Source organism: Sorex araneus, chromosome 3 (assembly GCF_027595985.1).
Source record: "Sorex araneus isolate mSorAra2 chromosome 3, mSorAra2.pri, whole genome shotgun sequence".
NCBI classification, from domain to species: domain Eukaryota; kingdom Metazoa; phylum Chordata; class Mammalia; order Eulipotyphla; family Soricidae; genus Sorex; species Sorex araneus.
This window is the reverse complement of record NC_073304.1, coordinates 35,845,963-35,868,283: the sequence shown is the minus strand read 5'-3', so window position 1 is coordinate 35,868,283 and position 22,321 is coordinate 35,845,963. Positions and strand designations below refer to the sequence as shown.

The window sequence follows — 22,321 nt, the reverse complement described above, 5'->3', positions numbered from 1 at the left end:
GAGAAGGGAACAGCAAGTAAAATGTGGTTGTTGGTCATGTGGGGGAAAGATGATGCGGGCCAAATATAGACTAGAGACTGAACGCAATGGCCACTCAACACCTTTATTGCAAACCACAACACCTAACCAGAGAGAGAGAACAAAAGGGAATTCCCTGCCATAGTGGCAGGGTGGGGTGGGGGGAGACGGGACTGGGAAGGGGGGGTGGGATGTTGGGTTTACTGGTGGTGGAGAATGGGCACTGGTGAAGGGATGGGTTATCAAACTTTGTAAGGGAGAAACATGAGCACAAAAATGTATAAATCTGTAACTGTACCCTCACGTTGACTCACTAATTAAAAATAAACTATAAAAAAAAATGTGGAGCTTACTAAAAAGGTTTAACAAGCTACCTTGGGAGCTCAATTCAAAAATATAAGTTGACATACTAAAAGTTGTTTCAGTGCAGCTCCAAAAATCCTTATGAATACAGCCATTTGAAAGGATGGTCCTGGATCAGAAGTTTTACTTGTGTATCTACATTAGGTGTGCATGCCTCATCTCAGTTGTCGTAATTATCTCTGAAATTTCCTCCTGAGTAGCGGTCATAACCACCCTGGCTGCCTCCATAGTCTCGGGACCTTCCATATCCGTAGCCATATCCTCCGGGACAACTGTCATACCTGCCACTCCCATAGCCCTGGTCCCCACCATCTCTGGAGTAGCTGCCACCACGCCCATGGGCCCCAAAGGCACCCCCTCGGGTTCCCCAGGCAGACTTGCCTGCGTGGTCCACAAGAATCTGGCGGCCATCCAAAGACTCTCCATTCATGGCACGCATGGCATTAGAGGCATGCTCTGGATTGGTGAAGGTGATGAAGCCAAAACCCCGGGAACACTGAGTCTCCCGGTCCTTGACCACGACCACCTCAGAGATGGGTCCGAAGCTGCTGAAGTGGTCTTCCAGCGCTTGCTCATCGGTGTTGAAGTTGAGCCCTCCCACGAAGAGCTTTCCGTCTTCCGAAGACATACCTGCAACTTAAGAGTCCTGGAAACGAAGAGAAAAAGTTGCACGGACTGGAGCCACCAAGAAGTTGAAAGAGTGGGGAGGCCAGCCACCCCTTTCTTCATGTTAATTACTTCCTTGTAGAATGGTGAGATCCTGGTGGTGAATCTGTAATACAGCTCGTGGAGGATCCTGATGTATTGAGTTTGAACACCCTGTTTGACTAGGGCTTCAATGACCTCTTCAGTCTCAACAGAATCAAAGGCCTTCTTTAAATCAATGACCATTAGACATAGCAGCATTAGAATACAAAGACCAGAATACAAAGACAATCTACAGAATGGGAAAGGATATTCACCCAAAACCCATCTGATGAGGGGTTGATATCAAGGATTTACAAGGCACTGGTTGAACTCCACAAGAAGAAAACATCCAACCCCATCAAAAAAAGGGGCGATGAAATGAACAGAAACTTTTCCAAAAAAAGAAATCCGAATGGCCAAAAGGGCACGTGAAAAAATGCTCTTCATCACTAATCATTAGGGAGATCCAGATCAAAACAACAATGAGATATCATCTCACATGACAAAAACTGGCCCACATCCAAAAGAACAAAAGCAACTGGTGTTGGCGAGGATGTGTGGAGAAAGAGACTCTCCTTCACTGCTGTTGGAAATGCCAACTGGTTCAGCCCTTTTGGAAAACAGTATAGATGCTTCTCAAAAAATTATAAATTGAGTTCCCATTTGACCCAGCAATACCACTTCTGGGAATATATCCCAGAGATACAAAAAGGTATAGTAAAAATGACATCTGCATTTATATGTTCATTGCAGCACTGTTTACAATAGCTAAAATCTGGGGAAAAAAACAAATGCCCGAGAACAGATGACTGGTTAAAGAAACTTTAGTACATCTACACAATGGAATATTATGCAGCTGGTAGAAAAGTCATAGAATTTGCATATAAGTGGATCAACATGGAAAGTATCATGTTAAGTGAAATGAGTCAGAAAGAGAGGGACAGACATAGAAAGATGCACTCATTTGTGAATGTAAAGTAACAGAATGGGAGACTTACATCCAAGAATAGTAGAGATAAGTACCAGGAGTATTACTCCAGCTTAGAAGCCGGCCTCATATGCTGGGGGCAGGGGGGTGGGGGGGGAAAGCAGCTCAGATAGAGAAGGGACCACCAAGTAAAGGTGCTAAAAGGGCCCGCTCAGGATGGGAGATGTGGGCTGAAAGTAGACTATAGACCAAACATGATGGCAACTTAATATCTCTATTGCAAACCACAACACCCAAAAAGAGAGAGAGAGCAAAAGGGAATGCCCAGCCACAGAGGTGAGGTAGGGTGGAGGGGATGGGGTGAGGGGGTGAAAGGGATGCTGGGACCACTGGTGGTGGAAAATGGGCACTGGTAGAGGGATGGAAACTCGATCATTATATGACTGAAACGCAAGAACGAAAGTTTGGAAGTCTGTAACTGTACCTCACAGTGATTCACTAATAAAATTTTTTTTAAAAAAATACAAGTTCTAACTAGGAATTCTGCTTAAAATATAATTAGTGATATGTAGAGATAATATCATAGTTGGATCTTGAAGAATGTAGGGGTTAGAAGTACATGTTATTTTTGTCACCTCCAAAACTTAAATTCTGCAAATCCTGTATATTTACAAACACAATACAGAAAGGCCATAGATAAATGTATGTAACAAGATTATGACAAAGAAAAGTAAAGTATAAAAGAGTTGAGAGAACAGATTCAAGCAAAAATCTTTCAACATTTTATTTCTAACATAAACATCTTCAAGAAGTTAAGAAATTCTCTTATCTGCTGAGTTCTTGTTGCCAACAATGAAGAGGAAGAAATTGCTATTCATTTTCCTTTCCAGTCTCACAATCAGGATTGGTCTTTGATTTCTCAGATGCTTCATAAACTTGTATAACAAGCCGTAGATGATTGATAATCTCTTTGTGTGCTGCTTTCACATTAAATCCCAACATCTTCATAATTGTTTCTTGAAAGTCAACAAGCTATGAAGAATCAACCCCCAAAATCAAGACATATTAGTTTTGGTCACCTATTATTGCAAGGAATAAAATTAGTTTTAGAAATATAGTCTTATTTAATTTTCTTTTCTTTTTGGGTCACACCTGGCGATGCACAGGGGTTACTCCTGGCTCTGCACTCAGGAATCACTCCTGGAAGTGCTCAGGGGACCATATGGGATGCTGGGAATCGAACCTGGGTTGGCCACATGCAAGGCAAACACCCTAACCACTGTGCTATAGCTCCAGCCCCCTCATTTAATATTTATTTAGGTAATTATACTTTCAAATAGAAAACTAGAAAAATTATCTATTTCAAGAAATTTTTTGTTTGTTTGCTTTTGAGCCACACCTGGCAGTGCTCAGGGCATACTTCTAGCTCTGTCCTCAAGGATCACTCACTCCTGGCAAGGCTCAGAAGACTACGCATACAGTGTTTGGGATAGGACCAGAATTGGTTACATGCAAGACTAGTGCTTTAACCCCTGTACTATATCTCTGGTCCCCCAAACCATTTTTTTTTTTACATTTTCATTTAAAAAAATTTTGTTTTGTGGCCAAAACTGAGAGTGCTCAGGGGAAATTCCTGATTTTGTGCTAAGGTATAATCCCTGAAAATGCTCTGAGGATCATATGTGGTGCCAGGAATTTGAACTGGGGTTCACTGCATGCAAGGCTCAAGCACTTTAGCTTCTGTACTATCTCTGGATCCAGTTTAAGAATTTTTATTTTCAGATTTTGATAAATAAAATTTTATGGCTGCTTGGGTTTCATCCATAAGGTAATTACTTTTTGGAATACTAATTCACTGTGTGGTAATGAATCTTCTAAATATATCTCTTCCCACCCACCTTCCAAACACCACTGTGGATTAACAAGAACAGATGTCCAGCAAGATGGCTCAAAGGGCTGGAAATGGAAAAAAGCAAACAGCAGAAATTAAGGAACATATATAAATAAGAGAACTAGAGAATTAAACATGCCATAAGCCCCATACCCTAAATAAGAGGCTTAATGTCATAAACTTTAGAAATTGCACTCACTATACCAATGGGCCAACAAAAGATAAGTGGCAGTGAGTCAAGAAACCTACTAGGTTAACTCTCTTCCAATCACACCAAAATAGAAACACCTGAAATTGAAAAGACTAGGCCATTAAAGGTACTTAAACGTGAACAGATAAATGATCAATGTTCATACAAAAGTATTTTAAGAGGCCAATCATGAAGGGTCACTGCACCCTCCTTAGAAATTGTTACCAACCATTGCCTAATTGCTGATCAACATTGTAATAGGGCGATGCTAAAAATAGACAAGTATATCGGGCTGGAGTGATAGCACAGCGGGTAGGGCGTTTGCCTTGCATGTGGCCGACCCGGGTTCGATTCCCAGCATCCCATATGGTCCCCTGAGCATCGCCAGGAGAAATTCCTGAGTGCATGAGCCAGGAATAGCCCCTGTGCATCGCCAGGTGTGACCCAAAAACAAAACAAAACAAAAAAATAAGACAAGTATATAAAATGCTTCTTAACTCTGAACCCTATATTAATTGCTTGTGATTTGGAATCGGCGTCTTTGTCAAGAAAGACTCTACTGTGTTGGATGAGACTTGGACCCTAGCTTGAGCTAGCGCTGGCTCAGGGTAGCAATAAAGTTTCTTTGCTTTTGCAAAAAAAAATAAAGTATTTTAAGAGAAAAATGAGAAAGTATCAAGTAATGTCCAAACTGTTCATCCTGATTAAAATACTTCCTTCCCAAAATAGCCTGGGGCAGGGAGTGGGAAAGGGGGAATGAAATGTTGTAAAACTGATGCCTTTCAGATGAGACCCTGGGTTCAATCCCACGAGCAAAGGAAATAGAATGAAAGAGAGTGATTTGCTTTGGGCAAAGGACTAGAGTATGTGTGTTTCATTCGATTTCTGGCACCACATGGTTTTCCCATCCCCAGCAATGAGACAGGGAGTAGCTCTGAGCACCTCTGGGTATAGCAGCCTCCCAAAACAGAACAAAGAAAATAGCCCTGGGGCAGGGGGGCGGGGCAAGGGTGCTGGGTACCGTACATGCCTTACAGGGGACAAGTACTGGGTTCAACCCCAGCGCCATGGTGGGGTCTGAGAACAGTAACAAAGTAAAGAAAGCACATTTGACACAATGCCTGATAGGAATTAAATATCAGTTTAAGAAGAATTTGAATAGTGGGTGGAGGAGGGAGAAATCTTTTAAATCAGAAATGTAATAAATCAGATTAGAAAAGGGCAAAATAAGATGCTTGAGATGCCCAAGGCATTAAGAAGAACAAGACAAAATTCCTTAGAAACAAAGAGGGAGTGGCTGGAGCGGCTGAGGTAATAGTCCAGTAGGTAAGGAGCTGACCTGGGTTAGATCCCCGACACGCCGCATGGTCCCCCAAACCCTACCAAGAGTGATCCCTGACTGTAGGATTGAGGAGGGAACAACTACAGGGTTTCTGAAGAAGAGATGGATTAAAGAGAGACACACAACCTAAAGAAGAGATGGATTAGAGAGATACAATATATGAATATTGTATTATGATACGATATATGGCAGAGAGTCTCTTGCCCGAATGCCTGGCTGTCTTCCCAGGGCCCCTCGGAGGAGATGGGCTCCAGCTTCCCTCCCCACCCCGAGCAGAGCTCCGGGCAGCCGAAGACCACCGGAACCTAGCTACAGCCATGCTCGAGGCCCCTCTCCACACGTTCAGACAGGCCTCATGCATGAAGGTACTGGCAGAGGAACCCAGGTGTGTGTAATCCCATCAATGGCCAACATCCAGAGACTTAAAAGCAAGCTCCCAGAAGCGATACCCTGTAGCCTACTTCTCCCTCTGGGAGAAACTGGCAAGCTTCTGAGAGTTTCCTGCCCACATGGGACAGCCTTGAAAGCTTCCCATGGTGTATTCATATGCTAAATCCAGTAACAAACTGGATCTCATTCCCCTGACCCTGAAAGAGCCCCCAGTGCGACATCATTGAGAGTGCCCAGTGGAGAGAGACTTCTAAGATCTCAGGGAAAGGACAAAATGAGAGGTTACTGAGCCCACCCGAGAAATCGGTGATTAATGGGATTTCGTGATCGTGATACGATATATGATGCTGATATTATATGATGCCTCATATATACATAAAATACTATCATAGATACATATCAATATATTAATTTTCTTATTCTTTTTTTTTTTTTTTTGCTTTTTGGGTCACACCCAGCGATGCTCAGGGGTTACTCCTGGCTTTGCACTCAGGAGTTACTCCTGGCGGTGCTTGGGGGACCATATGGGATGCCAGGGATCGAACCCAGGTCGGCCGCGTGCAAGGCAAATGACCTACCCGCTGTGCTATCGCTCCGGCCCCAATTTTCTTATTCGTAAAGAAGCTTAATCTAAAGATTGGATTCCAGCCCATGTTTTGCATGCAAGAGACCTGGGTTCTGTCCTGGTATGGCAGGCTTCACTGAGCACTGCCAGGAGCAACCTCTGAGCATTAGCCTGGGAGTGGACCCTGAGTACTGCCAGGTGTGACCCAAAAGACAAACAGCGAAAGCTTAATATAATAACAATAACAATAATAACCTCTTGTTTCCCTGATACTTCTTCAAGTGAGCTCTTAGCTGGGCAGAGCTCAGGAGAGCTAGCTTTTAACACCTGCTGGTTCTTCTCTTTGACCATTCTCTCCTCATGCTTGGCAGAGTCTGATGCAGTTCTCAAGTTGTCAGTTTTCATAAGGGTCTTCCCTCTCATCGTTTCAGCTTTTATTAAAGATTGCCTGAGCTTTTTAATTGTCTTGTCCTGTGAAAATAAGGTTGGAGGGGAAATGAGATCACAGTGATTAGATCTCTTCTTAACAGATAAGATAGGATAATGCATAGTTAACATATGCTTCTTTTTTTCTCGTTCCTTTTTGGGAGGGAAGCAAGAGAAGAGTTAGATACATGGAAAAGACAGAAAATTCCAAAACTTGGGGCCAGAAAGATAGAACAGAAGGTAAGGCACTTGCCTTTCATGTGGCTTGCCCAGTTCTGAAACCCTGGCACCATACATCATGCCCTAAGCACCACCAGGCATTACTCCTGAATACAGAGCCAGGAATAGAGGCTGTCTAAAGCCGGGTGTAAGCCAAAACAAAAACAAAAAACAAAGCCAAAAAAAAATCCCAATACTTATTAAGAGGACATTTCTCCATAATCATACTTATCAATTCCCAGCAATCAGAGAGCAATTTCATAAACGAGGCATTTGGATAGGATATAAAGAGTTTTCTTCAGAAGTTTCAAAACTTCAGAAGTTTTGCAGTCTGTGCTATTCAGATACAAAAATAGAAAAAAAAATAGTTCTGCTGTGAGAAGTACATTTTTTTTAAAATTTTTGGGTCACACCTGGCTATGCACAGGGGTTACTCCTGGTTCTGCACTCAGGAATCTCTCCTGGAAGTGCTCAGAGGACCATATGGGATTCTGGAAATCAAACCCGGGTCAGCCACATGCAAGGCAAATGTCCTACCCTCTGTGCTATCACTCCAACCCCGAGAAGTACTTTTGATGAATTGATCCCCCAAATCCGAAGAGCCAGGAGATGACTCAAAGGGCTGGAACACACACTGCATATAACAGGCCCACATCTGGATCCTGGCACACCATGATCTCTCCAATACCACCATAATTCCTGAGCACCATACTTGGGAATAACTCCTATTGCCTGACGTGGCTCAAAAAACAAACAAACAAAAAAGAAAATTTATTTATCAGAGCAATAAAACAGTGGGTAGGGCACTTGCCTTGCATATATACAATCTGAGTTTGATATCTGGTATCTCATATAGTCCCCTAAACCCCTCTGTAGGAGTAATTCCTCAGAGCAGAACCAGGAGTAAGCCCTGAGCACCACTGGGTGTGGCTCAAAAACAAAGAAAAAGGAAAAGAGAAAATTTACTAAGTATTTACTGCGACTTTGGTTTAGGGCATCAACTGTATGCTAGAGAGTCAGAGAGATAGTTCAGGGTTTAAGGAGCTTGCTTTGCATGCAGCCTACCCTACTTCAATCCTCAGCACCACATCTGGTCCCATAAATAATGCCAGAAATGACCTCTGAGCATAGAAGCAAATGTAAACCCTGAATACAGCTAGATGGGGCCCTAACATCCCCTGCCCCAGAAACTAAGTTTGAAATATTACAACTGAAGCTTATATAATGAAGTTTCTAAGAGGAATTCCCCAAAAAAAGGGATTACAGTTGTAACTATTACCCCAGTAAGGAAAAAAAAACTATCAAAAAAATTGAAGGTTCTAGAATCCTTATATATTAAATACCCAAGGGGCCAGAGCAATAGTATAGCGGGTAGGGCGTTTGCCTTGCACGCGACTGACTGATCCAGGTTCAATTCTCAGCATTCCATATGGTTCACCGAGCACCACCAGGAGTTATTCCTGACTGCATGAGCCAGAAGTAACCCTGAGCATCGCTGGGTGTGACCCAAAAAGAAAGAAAAAAAATTATATTAAATACCCGAGTTACCTTTGAGAAGTAAGAAGGACAATATATAAGGATTTAGTGATTGTGATAATAGTCTAAGATAACCTGGGTATTTGCAGGCATCCGGTTATTATCCTATATGCTTTATATGATAGAAATTTATTTAAATATATGATAATTTTAGCATTATTTTTCAAGTTCAATGAGAGGCATGCAATTCAAATAGTAGATCAACACAAGTAAATATGCAAAAGCTTCACTTTTTTACTTACTTTAAGAATATTTACTCTTGTCAGTTGACTTTTCATATTTTTATTTGACAATTTCAAATCACTGAGGTGTTTCTGAAGTTTCTGAATTTTCTCTTCTAATCTTTGAGTGGTAGAGATTTCTAAATTCTGTTGAATAGTCAATAATTTTTGTTGCATGCTGTCTTTCTCTAGATGTTTGAACATCCTACTGTGTTCATCTATCTGGGAATTCTTAGTCTTAGCGTTTTCCTTTTATAAAAACAAACAGCATTGAAATAAGGAAGTTAATGCTTCTTGATGCTGTTCTACGCTAGCAAGTCATATCTATTTTTGCACTAGATCTAAAGTGCAATCAGCTTAACAAAAATAGAAATAAAACATTTACCATTTTGTGGATTATTAAAGTAATCCAGAAAATAAAATGTGGCAATTTAAGTGATGGGTCAGTACTAATGATACAAAGGAAATCAGGAGGAAGTGGCTAGATAAAAAGACCACTAAATGGTCTCTTATTTATAGTCTATCAATCGATTGTCTAACAAACGCCGCCCTTCCCCCACCCATAGGGCATACGTGAGCTGATTGGTCAGTTCAACAAACCCTTATTTACAGTAAGCATGACTAGGGTATAGGAAGGAGTGGGAATATGTAATCTTAAAATCTCAGGTCACACAGTAAGTTTGCTGTCTCATCCTTCAGACGGGAAGGATGCTGTTGTTGGACTCCTATTAGTGCTGCTGCAAAGGATTAAATAAGAGTCTTCCTGCAGAGATGTGCCTACATGAGCTGTGAAATAAAGAGCTGTGGTACTGGAGATATCTGGTGGTCAGTGTGTTAATCATACTGAGCACATCTTCATGAAAATCACACTAATTGTGTCTTCAAGTTTAGTTAGATCTACTATAACATTAAGGGCATACACAGTTAAATAAAACACCAAGTGGCACTATAAAATAATTAATCTTTTCAGAAATGCATCGTAAGAAAATAATTAAATATTTAGAGAAAGATTTGCCATAAATCCCTAGACAATGATTTCATGAAGACAACAACAGAGGCATTTGTATGACAGTAACCAATACTGACTAGAATATGAGGAGGTGCACAAGCATTTTTATAATAGCATATTGCTATTTGAAAAGTGAATTCCAGCCTCTGGGAAGGTAGCATTCTGACAATGGCCATTATAATTTATAACACTCATATACTGTGATGCTACTATTCTGCACTTAGAATTCAACCCACTAGAAGGGCAGAATTACTAGTGTGGAAAGCTCTGTATATGAGTACTTATTGCAGCAGTATTTGGAGTGGCATAAAAAGTGAAAATACGGGCTGGAGAGGTAGTATAGCAGGTGGGATGCTTGCTTTGCATGCAGCTGGTCTGGGTGGATCCATGGCATCTCATAAGGTCGCCTGAGCACAGTTAGGAGTAATAACTGAGCACAGAGCCAGGGGTAACCCCTGACTACTGATGGGTGTGTCCTTTTCCCCAAAAAAGAAGTGAAAATAATTTGGTAGTCTATAAATTCAGGACTATTAATTAAATAAGTTGTAGACAGCCAATACTAAGGTCTATTAAATGAATTACTTAAATCTATGTCTTTTGTCCTATGAAAAGAACATGATATACTCTATTTTAACAAGTATAATTCTAGTTTGTAAAAATATACTCACATATATATAATTGTATATTTCCATAATCATGGCAATAATGTAGAAGATGTGTTACACATTAGATACTGAGGTGAACAGTCAGAAAGAGGATAGAGGTCAAAGGGTTTTTTTTTTCTTTAAAATTTTTAATATGATTTCAGAGTTGTGGGAATGCACGTATTATTTGCATACACTCTTAAAAGTTAATCACAAATCACGAATCACGAAATCCCGTTAATCTTCGATTTCTCGAGCGGGCTCAGTAACCTCTCATTCATCCTTTCCCTGAGATCTTAGAAGTCTCTCTCCACCGGGCTCTTTCAGGGTCAGGGGAATGAGATCCAGCTTGTTACTGGATTTAGCATATGAATGCACCATGGGAAGCTTTCAAGGCTGTCCCATGTGGGCAGGAAACTCTCAGAAGCTGTCCAGTTTCTCCCAGAGGGAGAAGTAGGCTACAGGGTATCGATTCTGAGAGCTTGCTTTTAAGTCTCTGGATGTTGGCCATTGATGGGATTACACACACCTGGGTTCCTCTGCCGGTACCTTCATGCATGAGGCCTGTCTGAACCTGTGGAGAGGGACCTCGAGCATGGCTGTAGCTAGGTTCCGGTGGTCTTTGGCCACCGGGAGCTCTGCTCGGGGCGGGGAGGGAAGCCCCTCCGAGGGGCCCTGGGGAAGAAAGCCAGATGTGTGGGCAAGAGACTCTCTTAAAACCTAATATATCTTCAAAATACTTAACATATGTTTAAAATAAAAAGGGAGATAGAAAAGGATATAGTACCTGCCTTGCTTGCTTGAGGCCCAAGTTCAATCCCTGGCATCGTATACCCCCCCTGCCCCACTCAAGGAACATTGAGATGGCCCCTGTGGCTTCCAAAATCACTAGGCCTGGGTAGTTCCTCGTCACTAAGTCTGGGAGCAAACCAGACCACCTGCAACACTGACAGAGCATTTCTAGGAGTAGCTCTGAGCACTTCTGAAGAGCTTCCCACCAATTGTTAAATAACAGATGAGAAATGGTTGTGTCTAAAATGTCTCTCTTGCAAGCAAGAAATCCTAGATTTAATTCATGTGCTGACACATGCACCAAAAGTGATTCAAGCAACTCTACTGTTTGTGCCTAGAGACATTGTTGTCTATAATCTCTGGCACCACAAGTCATCTCCATCTATACAGCAACTAAGTGTGTGACCCCAGAAAATACTGCAACTAAAGGACTTCAACAACAAATAAGTGCTGTAGCAGAGTGAAGGAACACCCTAGTCCAATGTTCACACCCCAATGAACACCACTATTAAATGTATGAGCCCCACAAACTGATACATATCATAACAATATCAGTAAAAGACAAGAAGAAGTAATAAAAATTTATACGGAAATCATTATTGCCCACATATTCAGGGTAGAGGTAGAGACTGGAGTCATCTTTGGACTCTGTAATATGGTATTAATAATATTTCCATAAGTGCTGGAAGCTTTTATAAATATTAAAGGGATGGAGAGATAAAACAGAAGCGAAGGTGTTTGCTATGCATGTGGCAACCTGTGTTTGACTCCTAGCACTATATTGGGTCCCCTGAGCACAAAGTCAGGAGTACAGTCAACCCCCCACCCCCCCTAAAAAACCCACAAATGTTCAAAGGATATTGGACCAATTAAGTAATTAATGAATTGGAACACTGAACGAGAGTGGTAAGTGAGTGATTATTACCATTGCAGTCATAGAGAATAACCTAGGTATAAATGGGACAAGTAATTCTGTGAAAACATAGAAAAATAGAATCAAAATCTGAAAATAAAGGTGCTTTATCCTACCTTCTCCTTCTTACTTTAAGGATTGACTTTTTAATTAAAGATGCAGAGAATCAGAAAATGGAGAGAGTAATGAGCTCTATAGTCATAATTGAGTAATGTCATTGGGGTTCCTGGTACCTATCATATTTTGGTGACAGTATTTAAAATTCCATTTTACTCTGGTGGATCAGAGTAGGGGTTGAAGGCCCTTGTCTTGCATACAGCCAACCCCAGTTCAATCCCTAATATCAAATATACTCTCTAAGCCCCACCAGGAGTAACCTAAGCACAGAGTGAGGAGTAAACTTTTAACACAGCATGGTGTGACCCAAAGCCCCTCCTTCTACCAAAAAAGTTTATTTGGGGGAGAAGTAAAAAGATGAGGAAAATATATTATTCCTTCAAGCTCCTTTTCCCTCTAGGCCCTCCCTTTTTTTAATTTTGAGGAGTTTGGGATCACATGCAGAGGTATTAAAAGAGCTACTCCTTGCCTGGTGTTCAAGGGTCACTTCTGGCTGTGTTCAAAAGACTACACAGTCCCAGGGATTGAACCTAGGCCTCTTGTGTGCAAAATATGCCCCCCAGCACATTGAATTTTGGACCTTGAGTTTTTTTAAAAGTACACTAAAAATATATTAACATTTCTTCTCATAGTAAATTTAAAATATGTGTACAATACCAATAAATAAAATCAGAAAGTCTAACAAGTTTATAGCAAAATTTTACTTGTTCCACTATTATGAAAATGTAAGATGTATTAACAAATTTAAGCATTAGACAATATAATGATATATAGTAAAATAATATATAACAAATTTTACATCCAAAAATATGACCATTTTCACTATTAAATGTATTTAAGAATTCTCACATTATTCCTGTCCAAGTCTAATCGGAAAACATCATCAGTGACAATTTTTCCTTCCAAACATTGTGGAATTTTTTGTCCCTTATACTGTTCTTTCATTTGGAATGATTCCTGAGTAGTTTCTTTACGGTGATGATGCAACTGCTCCAGCTGCCTAGTAAGCATCTGAATTTCCTGCTGAAGACCTTCAGTTCTCTACAGGGAACAAATAGAAGATAACACTTCCTGGTACCTCAGGATTTCTATCTCATTTCAAAACAGTGCAAAGTTCTACTTATATCAATGTCGTGACACTAAATTACTAAGAAGATGAATAGGAGGCCTCTTGTAAGATTTGACATATATAAATTATTTATTTTTTAAATGAGGGAGAATTTTTTTGGAGGAGAGTGTATCAGTTGGTTTCAAAGAAATAAATGGAAAAGTTTTATATATAAAAAAGACATTTGAGGGCCAGAGCGATGCTACAGCAGGTAGGACGTTTGTCTTGCACGCGGCCGACCCGGGTTCAATCCCCGGCATCCCATATGGTCTCCCCAGCACTGCCAGAAGTAATTCCTGAGCACAGAGCCAGGAGTAACTCCTGAGCATCACTGGGTGTGATCCAAAAATAAAAAAAAATACATTTGAGTTAGTTCTGAAAAATAAAATTATATAATGAATTTTTAGAGAGCATAGTATTAAAAATTAGAATGCTATGGAATTAATAGACTAATGTGTGGCAGGATTTACTAACACACTGAATTTTATAGTACTGCCTGTCATCATTTAAATTTTAGGCTGAAGTCATGAAAAGAGACACCGAAGTCAACTCAAAATTGGTTAAAGAACTCAACATTAGACCCAAATCCATGGACTATATTGAGGAAAATGGAGATAGAGCACTTCATGACATTGAATTTAGAGATATTATCAAGGATTCAATGCCTTTTGCCAAGCAAATGGGAGCAAAGATAAACAAATGGGATCACATCACACTAGAAAATATCTGCAACACAAAGGAAATGATAGCCAGATTAAAAACAGCAACAACAACAACAAAAAACCACAGACTGGGAGAGAATATTTTCCCAACATTCATCTGATAAAGAGTTGATATCCAAGATATCTATCTGTATGTGATATATATAATATATTATAAATGTGTGTATGTATATACATATATATAATATAAAGTACTGGTAGAATGTTCCAAGGAAAAAACAAACAAACCCTGGGGCTGGAGTGATAGCACAGCGGGTAGGGAGTTTGCCTTGCATGCAGCACACCCGGGTTCGGTTCCGAGCATCCCATATGGTCCCCCAAGCACCACCAGGAGTAATTCCTGAGTGGATGAGCCAGGAGTAACCCCTGTGTAATGCTCAGTGTGACCCAAAAAGAAAAAAATCAGAAAATGGGGGATAAGAGATGAATAGAAATCTGCTAAAAGGTGGCATACAGATGACCAAATATATGTGGAAATGCTCTGCACCACTTATTAGCACTAACAATTGACTAGTATTTGTCACAGAAACATTGTTTCCCCCATACCACTATTTTCTCGGAGGGGTCATTCCTGCAGTGCCAGGAATCTAGAGGACCACCGCACAGATTACTGAGAGCCCAAAAGAGCTACATGCAATGGTGCTGGGAGAGCAAAGTAAAGCTGGAATAAACCCAGGGTCTTATACAAGTAAGGCATGTGCTCTATCATTTGAGCCCCAACCCTAGCCCCAAAACACTGTTTTAAGTTAATATTCATTGAGTTTACCATGAACTGTACTAAACCTTTATCATGTCTTTATCTAATCCTTTATCATGTCTCTGTTTTTATTTTTTACCTTTTGGGTCATACCCAACGATGCTCAGGGGTTACTTCTAGTTCTGCACTCAGGAATTACTCCTGGAGGTGCTGGGGTACCATGTAGGGAGCTGGGGACCAAACCCCTGTCAGCAATGTGCAATCTAGCTATCCGCTGTCCTATTGCTCCAGCCCCTGTATCATGTCTCAGCCCAATTAATTTTGACAATCACTCTTTGAAATAGGAAGTTTTCCAACATCCCTATCCCAACCACTATTGCTGTCAAATTTAAAAAAAAACACAAACAAACAAAAAAACTAGATATATAACTTGTCCAAGAGCATAGAGCAGGCAATGACAGATCCAGGGCTTTCTGCTCTTACTCAAGATACTAGAGGAGCTGGAGGAATAGTACAGGGGTTAAGGCTTCACATACAGCTACTCTGGTTGAATCCCCCACACCACTTATGGTCTCCCTACCACTACCCAGAGTGTTTCTTGAGCACAACACCAGGAATAAGGATATTGTTCAAGGTAGCCCCAAAACAAAAAATTGAAAAATAAAAAAAAAGTGGGGCTGGAAAGATAGTATAGCAGGTGAGGCACTGCCTTGCACATGCCCAACTTGGGTTCAATCACCAGTATCCAACACAATCCCCTGAGTCCACCAAGACTGATCCCCTAAGGTTGGGAGCCAGTAGTAAGCCCTGAGCACTGCAGGGTGTGGCCCAAAACCAAAATAAATAAGTAAAATTTTTAAAAAGAAAAACATTAAGACTACTTCTCTATAACAATATTCTTTCCCCCTTCAATTGCTATACTCATTTAAAAAAAAAGTTAAAATACAGAGCCACAGAGTTTATTGATTGTCTAATATAATTCACATTTTAAACTAATTTGAAGGAATAGTTTTCCTTTAGGTATACGTACAGACTTCCAAGATTGCTCATTTGCACCAATTTCCTGAATCCTCTCTTTCACAGCTTTCTCCGTGGCTGGTATAGGGCCCTCACTGTTGCTCAGTAGAATAGCCAGCTGGCCAAGGAATTTTTGATAATGGGATTCCATAGTTTTAGTTACACAGCCAAGTGAATATGAGCTGTTTAGCTCACATTTTGGGGTTTTTTTATGCGTCAAATCTTGTTGCCAAATTTTCTGTCTGTTCTTTGGTACTTCAGGGTGAAAAATGTTGTCCTTCTCAACGGTCTTGACCAGGATAGCATCGTCTTTATTCTAAAGTTTCCAATACTCATGTTAAAATTCCCACATGGAATTTAACATAAAATATTTACTTCTTATATTAAATATAAAATATTCTTACTACAAAACTTCAAAAGAAAAAGCTCACAATAAAATGAGTTAAGGGGATAAGAGCGTCTTTAATAAAGCAAATGGAAGTATCAAGAGGAATGTGTTAAAATGAAGGTGACAGAGAAACTGTTCTGAGAACATAGGAAACTTAACTTAAATAAGCAACTAACCAAAGTCTCAGCATATAAAAGTGAACTCTTTACCAAAAAAAAAATCGTTTTGAGCTAATAAATGTAGAGGAGATGATGGACAAAAAAATTAAATATTTAAATCAGCATTTAAGAAAACACCTCCTAACTTATTCAGGTAAAATCTTTACTGAATCCTAAGAAAAGTGTAAAGTTGACAGCGAAATGGCTACTTTCAGGCTTCACTATGATTATAGAAGATCATTTAGGAACTTTAGTAGGGTCTAAGAGATGACTTAAAGGGCTGAAGTCCATGCATTGCATGCTGAAGCCCAAGGTTCAGACCCTGAGCAGCATCCGGAGCATTCACCAAACTCTGTGCCCAAGTAGTCCCCAATCATCCCAGATGTGGCCCCCTTAATCACAGTAATAACTATGATTACGTAAAAGTATACTTGAAAAAGTTCTATTTCTTCCCTCAACCTTTTCTTTGTGTTTCTGCAATCAACTTGCTTCCACTGTAACTAGTCAGGGGGGGAAAAAAGGAAAAAGATAAAGCTTATACATCTTCTTTTTCCTTATCTCCCACAGAAAGATTCTAACTTCATAAATTCCAGTCTTCCATTCTGTCTTCTCTTCTTCACTCTGGGAATAACTTTGGGTTTCTAAGTATTTGGTCATACATAATTGGAAACCAGAAGTAGTAGTATTGAAGTACTTGGGTTGACATCACTTAAGTGTTTAGAAAGAAAGATTAGAAGGCCAAAGGAAGATAAGATCAGAACTGCACCAACTTTTGTCTGGGAAAATTTTCACAGATGTGACAGATTAGTAAAAGAAAAAAATATGTGTGTTTTGTGTGTGTTTATACATATATGCATATATGTGTATATATACAGATATGTATATATAAAAATGTTGCTATAAAGTACTTGAGAGAGACCATTAAAAATTTGGAAATATTGGGACTGGAGAGATAGCACAACGGGTAGGGCATTTGCCTTGCATTCGGCCAACCCAGGTTCGATTCCCAGCATCCCATATGGTCTCCTGAGCACCGCCAGAGTGCATCACCAGGAGTAACCCCTGTGCATCGCCAGGTGTGACCCAAAAGCAAAAAGAAAAAGAAAATTGAAAATATTGGGTCAGGAAGCTACCTTAACATGCTGGAGCACATACTTTGCACTCCCTGGAGAACCCTCAAGAGTGAACGTTGAGCACTCATCCAGAATAGCTCCTGATCACCAACAGGTGTGGCAAAACACAAACACATACACACAAATTATAGCACTGTCATCCCGTTGTTCATCGATTTGCTTGAGTGGGCACCAGTAACGTCTCCATTGTGAGACTTCTTGTTACTGTTTTTGGCACATCGAATAAGCCACGGGTAGCTTGCCAGGCTCTGCCGTGCGGGCAGGAGACTCTCGGTAGCTTGCTGGGCTTTCCGAGAGGGACGGAGGAATAGAACCCGGGTCAGCCACGTGCAAGATAAATGCCCTACCCTCTGTGCTATTGCTCCAGTCACACACAAATTGTAATTACTTTAAACTACTTTGAAAGTGTTGTTGAATTTTTTAAATTAATGTTCTTAATTAAAGTGACAGAGACATTAATTGGATTATAAAGGATCCTGGTAAAGGATCCTTTAATTTTTCCATGTATACAATATAATAAACTGCTATATAGTCTAAAGATTTAAAAATAAACTTTCAGATACTGGAGAAATAGTACAGCAGAAAGGGTGCTTGCCTTGCATTTGGCTGACACAGGTTCCCTGAGCACATCTTACAGGCTCCCTAGAACACCTCCAGGAATGATCCCTGAATAGAGCCAGGTGTAAGTCCTGAGCACTGGCAGGCATGGCCCCAAAACAAAACAGACAAACAAACAGAAATCCAGCCAACCATTCTAAATGGCTTCCTTTTATCCTCCATAAGAAGTGGAATAACAAAGTCATCACTTCTCAATTATTTCTTGAGTAAGACAAAGTAATATTTTGCTTCTTCCACAAAGAAGAAACAAAAAGAAATAAAAAATTTGATTTTCCATAATAATCAAAATTTTCTTACCTTTTTCATTATTCATTAAGATAATATGATTATCATTATTCTTACCAACAAATATTCTTCTCCTTTGATATGAAAACATGGAATGAATGTGCTACCACTTGCTAACTTTTTCTCCAAAAGGTCTGCTTTTCTTTCTGCCTTTTCTCTTTCCACCAGATGTATTCTATGTAAGGTAACAGTTGATAACAATGTCATGAAACCAACTAAACCATATTCTGAACTAAAATTTAAAGTAGTAAGAGCATCCTTCATTTAAAATATATTAAATCTGGGGTTTAGAGTGATAGTATAGCAGGTAGGTAGGGTGTTTGCCTGGCACGCAGCCAACTGGGTTTGATTCCCAGCATCCCATATGGTTCCCTGAGCACCAACAGGAGTAATTCCTGAGTGCAAAGCCAGGAGTAACCCCTGTACATTGCCGGGTGTGACCCAAAAAACAAAATAAAATAAAATATATTAAATCTGGAGTTGGAGAAATAGTACAATGGGTAAAGTGGTTGCCTTGCACATGGCGAACCTGGATTAAATTCCAGGCACCACATATTGTCCCCTGAGCCCCACCAGAAGTAATCCTTAAGCACCACTGTGTGGCCCCCAAACTAAATATATACAGATTAATATATAGTTATTACCTGTATACATATAGATTATATTTTTATACTCATATATTTATATACATGAATATAATATGCCAGTTTAAAATTAATTTAAATGAAAAATTAAGTACAGTTATCTATTTCTAAGAATTGTGTCTTATAGAATTAATGATCTTGAATCAAATCAAAAGAAATTAACCACTCTCTCTAAAAAGAACATTTTAATTAAAAGACTTAGACATGTGGAGCAAAGAGATAATATAGTGGATAGTGCCATCCACTATTCTTTATTTGTACTAGAGGGTGAATTTTATGCTATGTGAATCTTCTCTCAAAAAAATATTCTGAATCCGTAGTGCAAAATTCTGATCAATCATGAGTGTACTATCATAAGCTGTAAGCTCATAAAGTATAAAATTCCTTACCTTAAACGATTTTCTAATTCTGTTATCCTTTCAACTAGATCCCAGTTGCCTTTTTCCAGACTCTTGATATTAGTGTTTTTCAAAGATTTAATTCTCATCAGAGAAGCAGTAAGTTTCTCTAGGCTTTTGATGTCGTCTTTTAGAGACTTTATCTGGATCGACTGATGCACATTATTTTCCTTGTAACTTTCTAGCTCTCTCCTTATCTCTCTCAAAGAAGATTCTTTCATCAGAAGCTTGTTTTGAAGATTTCTTAACTAGAGATAAAAAAAAAGTTTTAATTAAAACACTTTCTAATTATGATTGTAAAACTCTTATGATTGCAAATTTTTATAGGTTGTGCATTATTATCAAATTATTCAAGTAGAAAAATCCATTGTTAAATACATTTTCAAAATTATAAGATACTTTTTTTGGATCATCTTTAGTGGATTATTCATAATAAGCGATACAAAATTAATTCTTTAGGACCTGCTTTGGGGGCAGGTATGGGTAGTGGTGGGAAATTTTGAAATAATGGTGGTGGGAAGGTATAACGGTGGTAGGATTGTGTTAGAATATTGAATGTAATAAATTACTGTGAACAACTTTACAGGATGGAGTGATAGCACAGTAGGGAATTTGCCTTGCACACAGCTGATCCAGATTCGGTTTCTCTGCCCCTCTCGAAGAGCCTGGCAAGCTACCAAGAGTATCAAGCCCACATGGCAGAGCCTGACAAGCTACCTGCGGTGTATTCGATATGCCAAAAACAGTAACAAGAAGTCTCACAACGGAGATGTTACTGGTGCCCGCTCAAGCAAATAGATGAGCAAAAAGATGACAGTATCAGTAACAGTGAACAACTTTACAAAAATAATATGAAGAAAGTAAAAAAATTTAAAAATAAAGTTAGTTATTTGTCTCTGTATATATGTCCAATTTAGAGACTGATGCAACTATCAGATTTTTACTGTGTGATTTATTACCACATTAAGGGAGGAGAAATATATTATCTGCACAGAAACAGTAATATTGCCTTCACAAAAGTTTCCATGAAAATAAAATGAAAAAGAATTGTTTAAGCATATGAACTGCATCTTAAATTAAAGACCTTATTTAGACTTATCAGGCGTTTGCCTTGCACACAGCCCACCCGAGTTAGATTCCTCCGCCCCTCCTGGAGAATCGGCAAGGTACCTTGAGTATCTTGTCTGCACAGCAGAGCCTGGCAAGCTACCCATTGCATATTCAATACGCTAAAAACAGAAACAGCAAGTCTCACAATGGAGATGTTAATGGTGCCCGCTGGAGCAAATCGATGAGCAATGGGATGACAACGATACAGTAATACAGTGACTTAGACTTATGCATATCATCATCAGTAATCTGAATATTTATCTCTTTATCCTAACTTCAATATTTATCCCTTCCATGTCTTTTTTTTGGGAGGGGAGGTGTCACACCCAGTGATGCTCAGGGATTTCTCCTGGCTCTGCACTCAGGAATTATTCCTGGCAGTACTGGGAATAAACCCCAGGTCAACTGCATGCAAGGCAAACACCCTTTCTACTTTACTATCACTCTGGTCCCCCTTCATATCTTTTTTACTAAGTATAGCTCTCTTGCTTCTGTTTCTTCATTACAAGGGCACATTATAAAATTATTTTGGATGCCCCACAAAGATATAAGGCTAATGATTTTTTAAAATTTTAAATACATGCAGTGAAAGAAAAATTGCCTTATCAATACAAGTATTTCTGTTGGGTAAAATAATAGGTTACAAAAAAGGAAAAGAAATGGTTAATATATTCTGTTTAAATCACTACAATGTTAAAAAAAAAACCCCACAGGTAAACCATGCAATAAATATCCCTAATTTGACTAAACCAGAAAATGCAAATGTGAGTTTTTAAACACTTTTTAATATAGTTTTAAAACCAAGTTTAAATGAGAGCCTTGAAGAGCCTTTTAAATTTCTGTTTGGAGAATTGTAAAGATAACTCAATGGGTCGGAGCACTTGCCTTATGCACCGAGATAAGGAGGCCCAAATTGGATCCTGGCACCATGTGGCACACGGTCCTCCAGGCATCACTGGGAATGATCCCTATTACTAAGCTGGGAATAGCCCCAAAGCACAGCTGAGTATAGTCCCAAAACAAAAATAAATATTTGTTTAGACAGATTAAGAATATTATATAAAATAATTTTTATAAATGGAGAATTGTTTTGTTTGTTTGATTGGTTGGTTTGGGGCCCCAGCCATCATTGCTCAGAAATTACTCCTAGTTCTGCCCTCTCAGATCACTCTCAGTAGTGCTCAGGGGACCACTGCTTTTTCTTTAGTATTAATTTTTTATTTTATTGAATCACCATGAGGTAGAGCATTACAAAGCTGTTCATGATTGGGTTTCGGTCATACAATGTCTTAACACCCATTTCTCCACCAATGTAATTTCCCAGCATCCATGTCCTCAGTTTCCCTCCCCCTCAACCACCTACCTCCTACCCCAGCCTGCTTCTATGGCAGACATTTCTCTTCTTTCTCTCTCTTTCTCTTTCTCTCTCTTTTTAGGCATTATAATTTGAAATAGAAATGCTGAAAGGTTATCGTGGATGGAATTGAAGAGTATTATGCTGAGTGAAATGAGTCACAAGAGAGATGGATATAGAATGACTGGGTTCATTTGTGGGATATAAAAAAATAGTATGAAACTAATATCCAAGGCCAACGAAAAAGGCCCAGAAGCACTGGTCAATGGTTGAAAATTACAAGGGTGTGGAGGGTGGAGGGAGTTAAGATAGAGGAGGGTCTATTATACCAACATTAACTGGAAAGGGATAAACATGAGAACTGCTTTTAACAACTTCTTTTAAATTCTTGAAAATAGTTTATGCAGTTTTTAGACAGTGTTTAAAATCTGTGATATA

The 22,321-nt window shown here is 39.5% G+C and overlaps 2 protein-coding genes across 2 annotated transcripts; both read right to left on the bottom strand.

Moving 5' to 3' along the window:
• Positions 1 to 406: 406 nt before the first annotated feature.
• LOC101558341 (RNA-binding protein 3-like) lies at positions 407 to 1,024 on the bottom strand. Its single transcript, XM_055133393.1, has one exon. It carries the CDS (start codon positions 1,007 to 1,009, stop codon positions 542 to 544), a length of 468 nt encoding a protein of 155 aa, XP_054989368.1. The 5' UTR covers positions 1,010 to 1,024; the 3' UTR covers positions 407 to 541.
• A 1,842-nt stretch (positions 1,025 to 2,866) lies between these two features.
• Positions 2,867 to 15,946, bottom strand: LOC129403376 (coiled-coil domain-containing protein 170-like). The gene is made up of 5 exons (XM_055130489.1): positions 15,809 to 15,946; positions 13,143 to 13,292; positions 8,798 to 9,025; positions 6,630 to 6,845; positions 2,867 to 3,028 (listed from the first exon to the last, which is right to left on the bottom strand). Exons 1-5 carry the CDS (start codon positions 15,944 to 15,946, stop codon positions 2,867 to 2,869), a joined length of 894 nt encoding a protein of 297 aa, XP_054986464.1.
• Positions 15,947 to 22,321: the final 6,375 nt, after the last annotated feature.

Coding starts and splice junctions, on each gene's coding strand:
- LOC101558341 (XM_055133393.1), bottom strand. CDS start 1,009: ATGTCTTCGGAAGACGGAAAGCTCTTCGTGGGAGGGCTCAACTTCAAC.
- LOC129403376 (XM_055130489.1), bottom strand. CDS start 15,946: ATGGAATCCCATTATCAAAAATTCCTTGGCCAGCTGGCTATTCTACTG. Junction 13,293..15,808: donor ATGAGCAATCTTGGAAGTCT/GTACGTATACCT, acceptor TGTTCCCTGTAG/AGAACTGAAGGTCTTCAGCA. Junction 3,029..6,629: donor AAGTATCAGGGAAACAAGAG/GTTATTATTGTT, acceptor GATTCTTCATAG/CTTGTTGACTTTCAAGAAAC.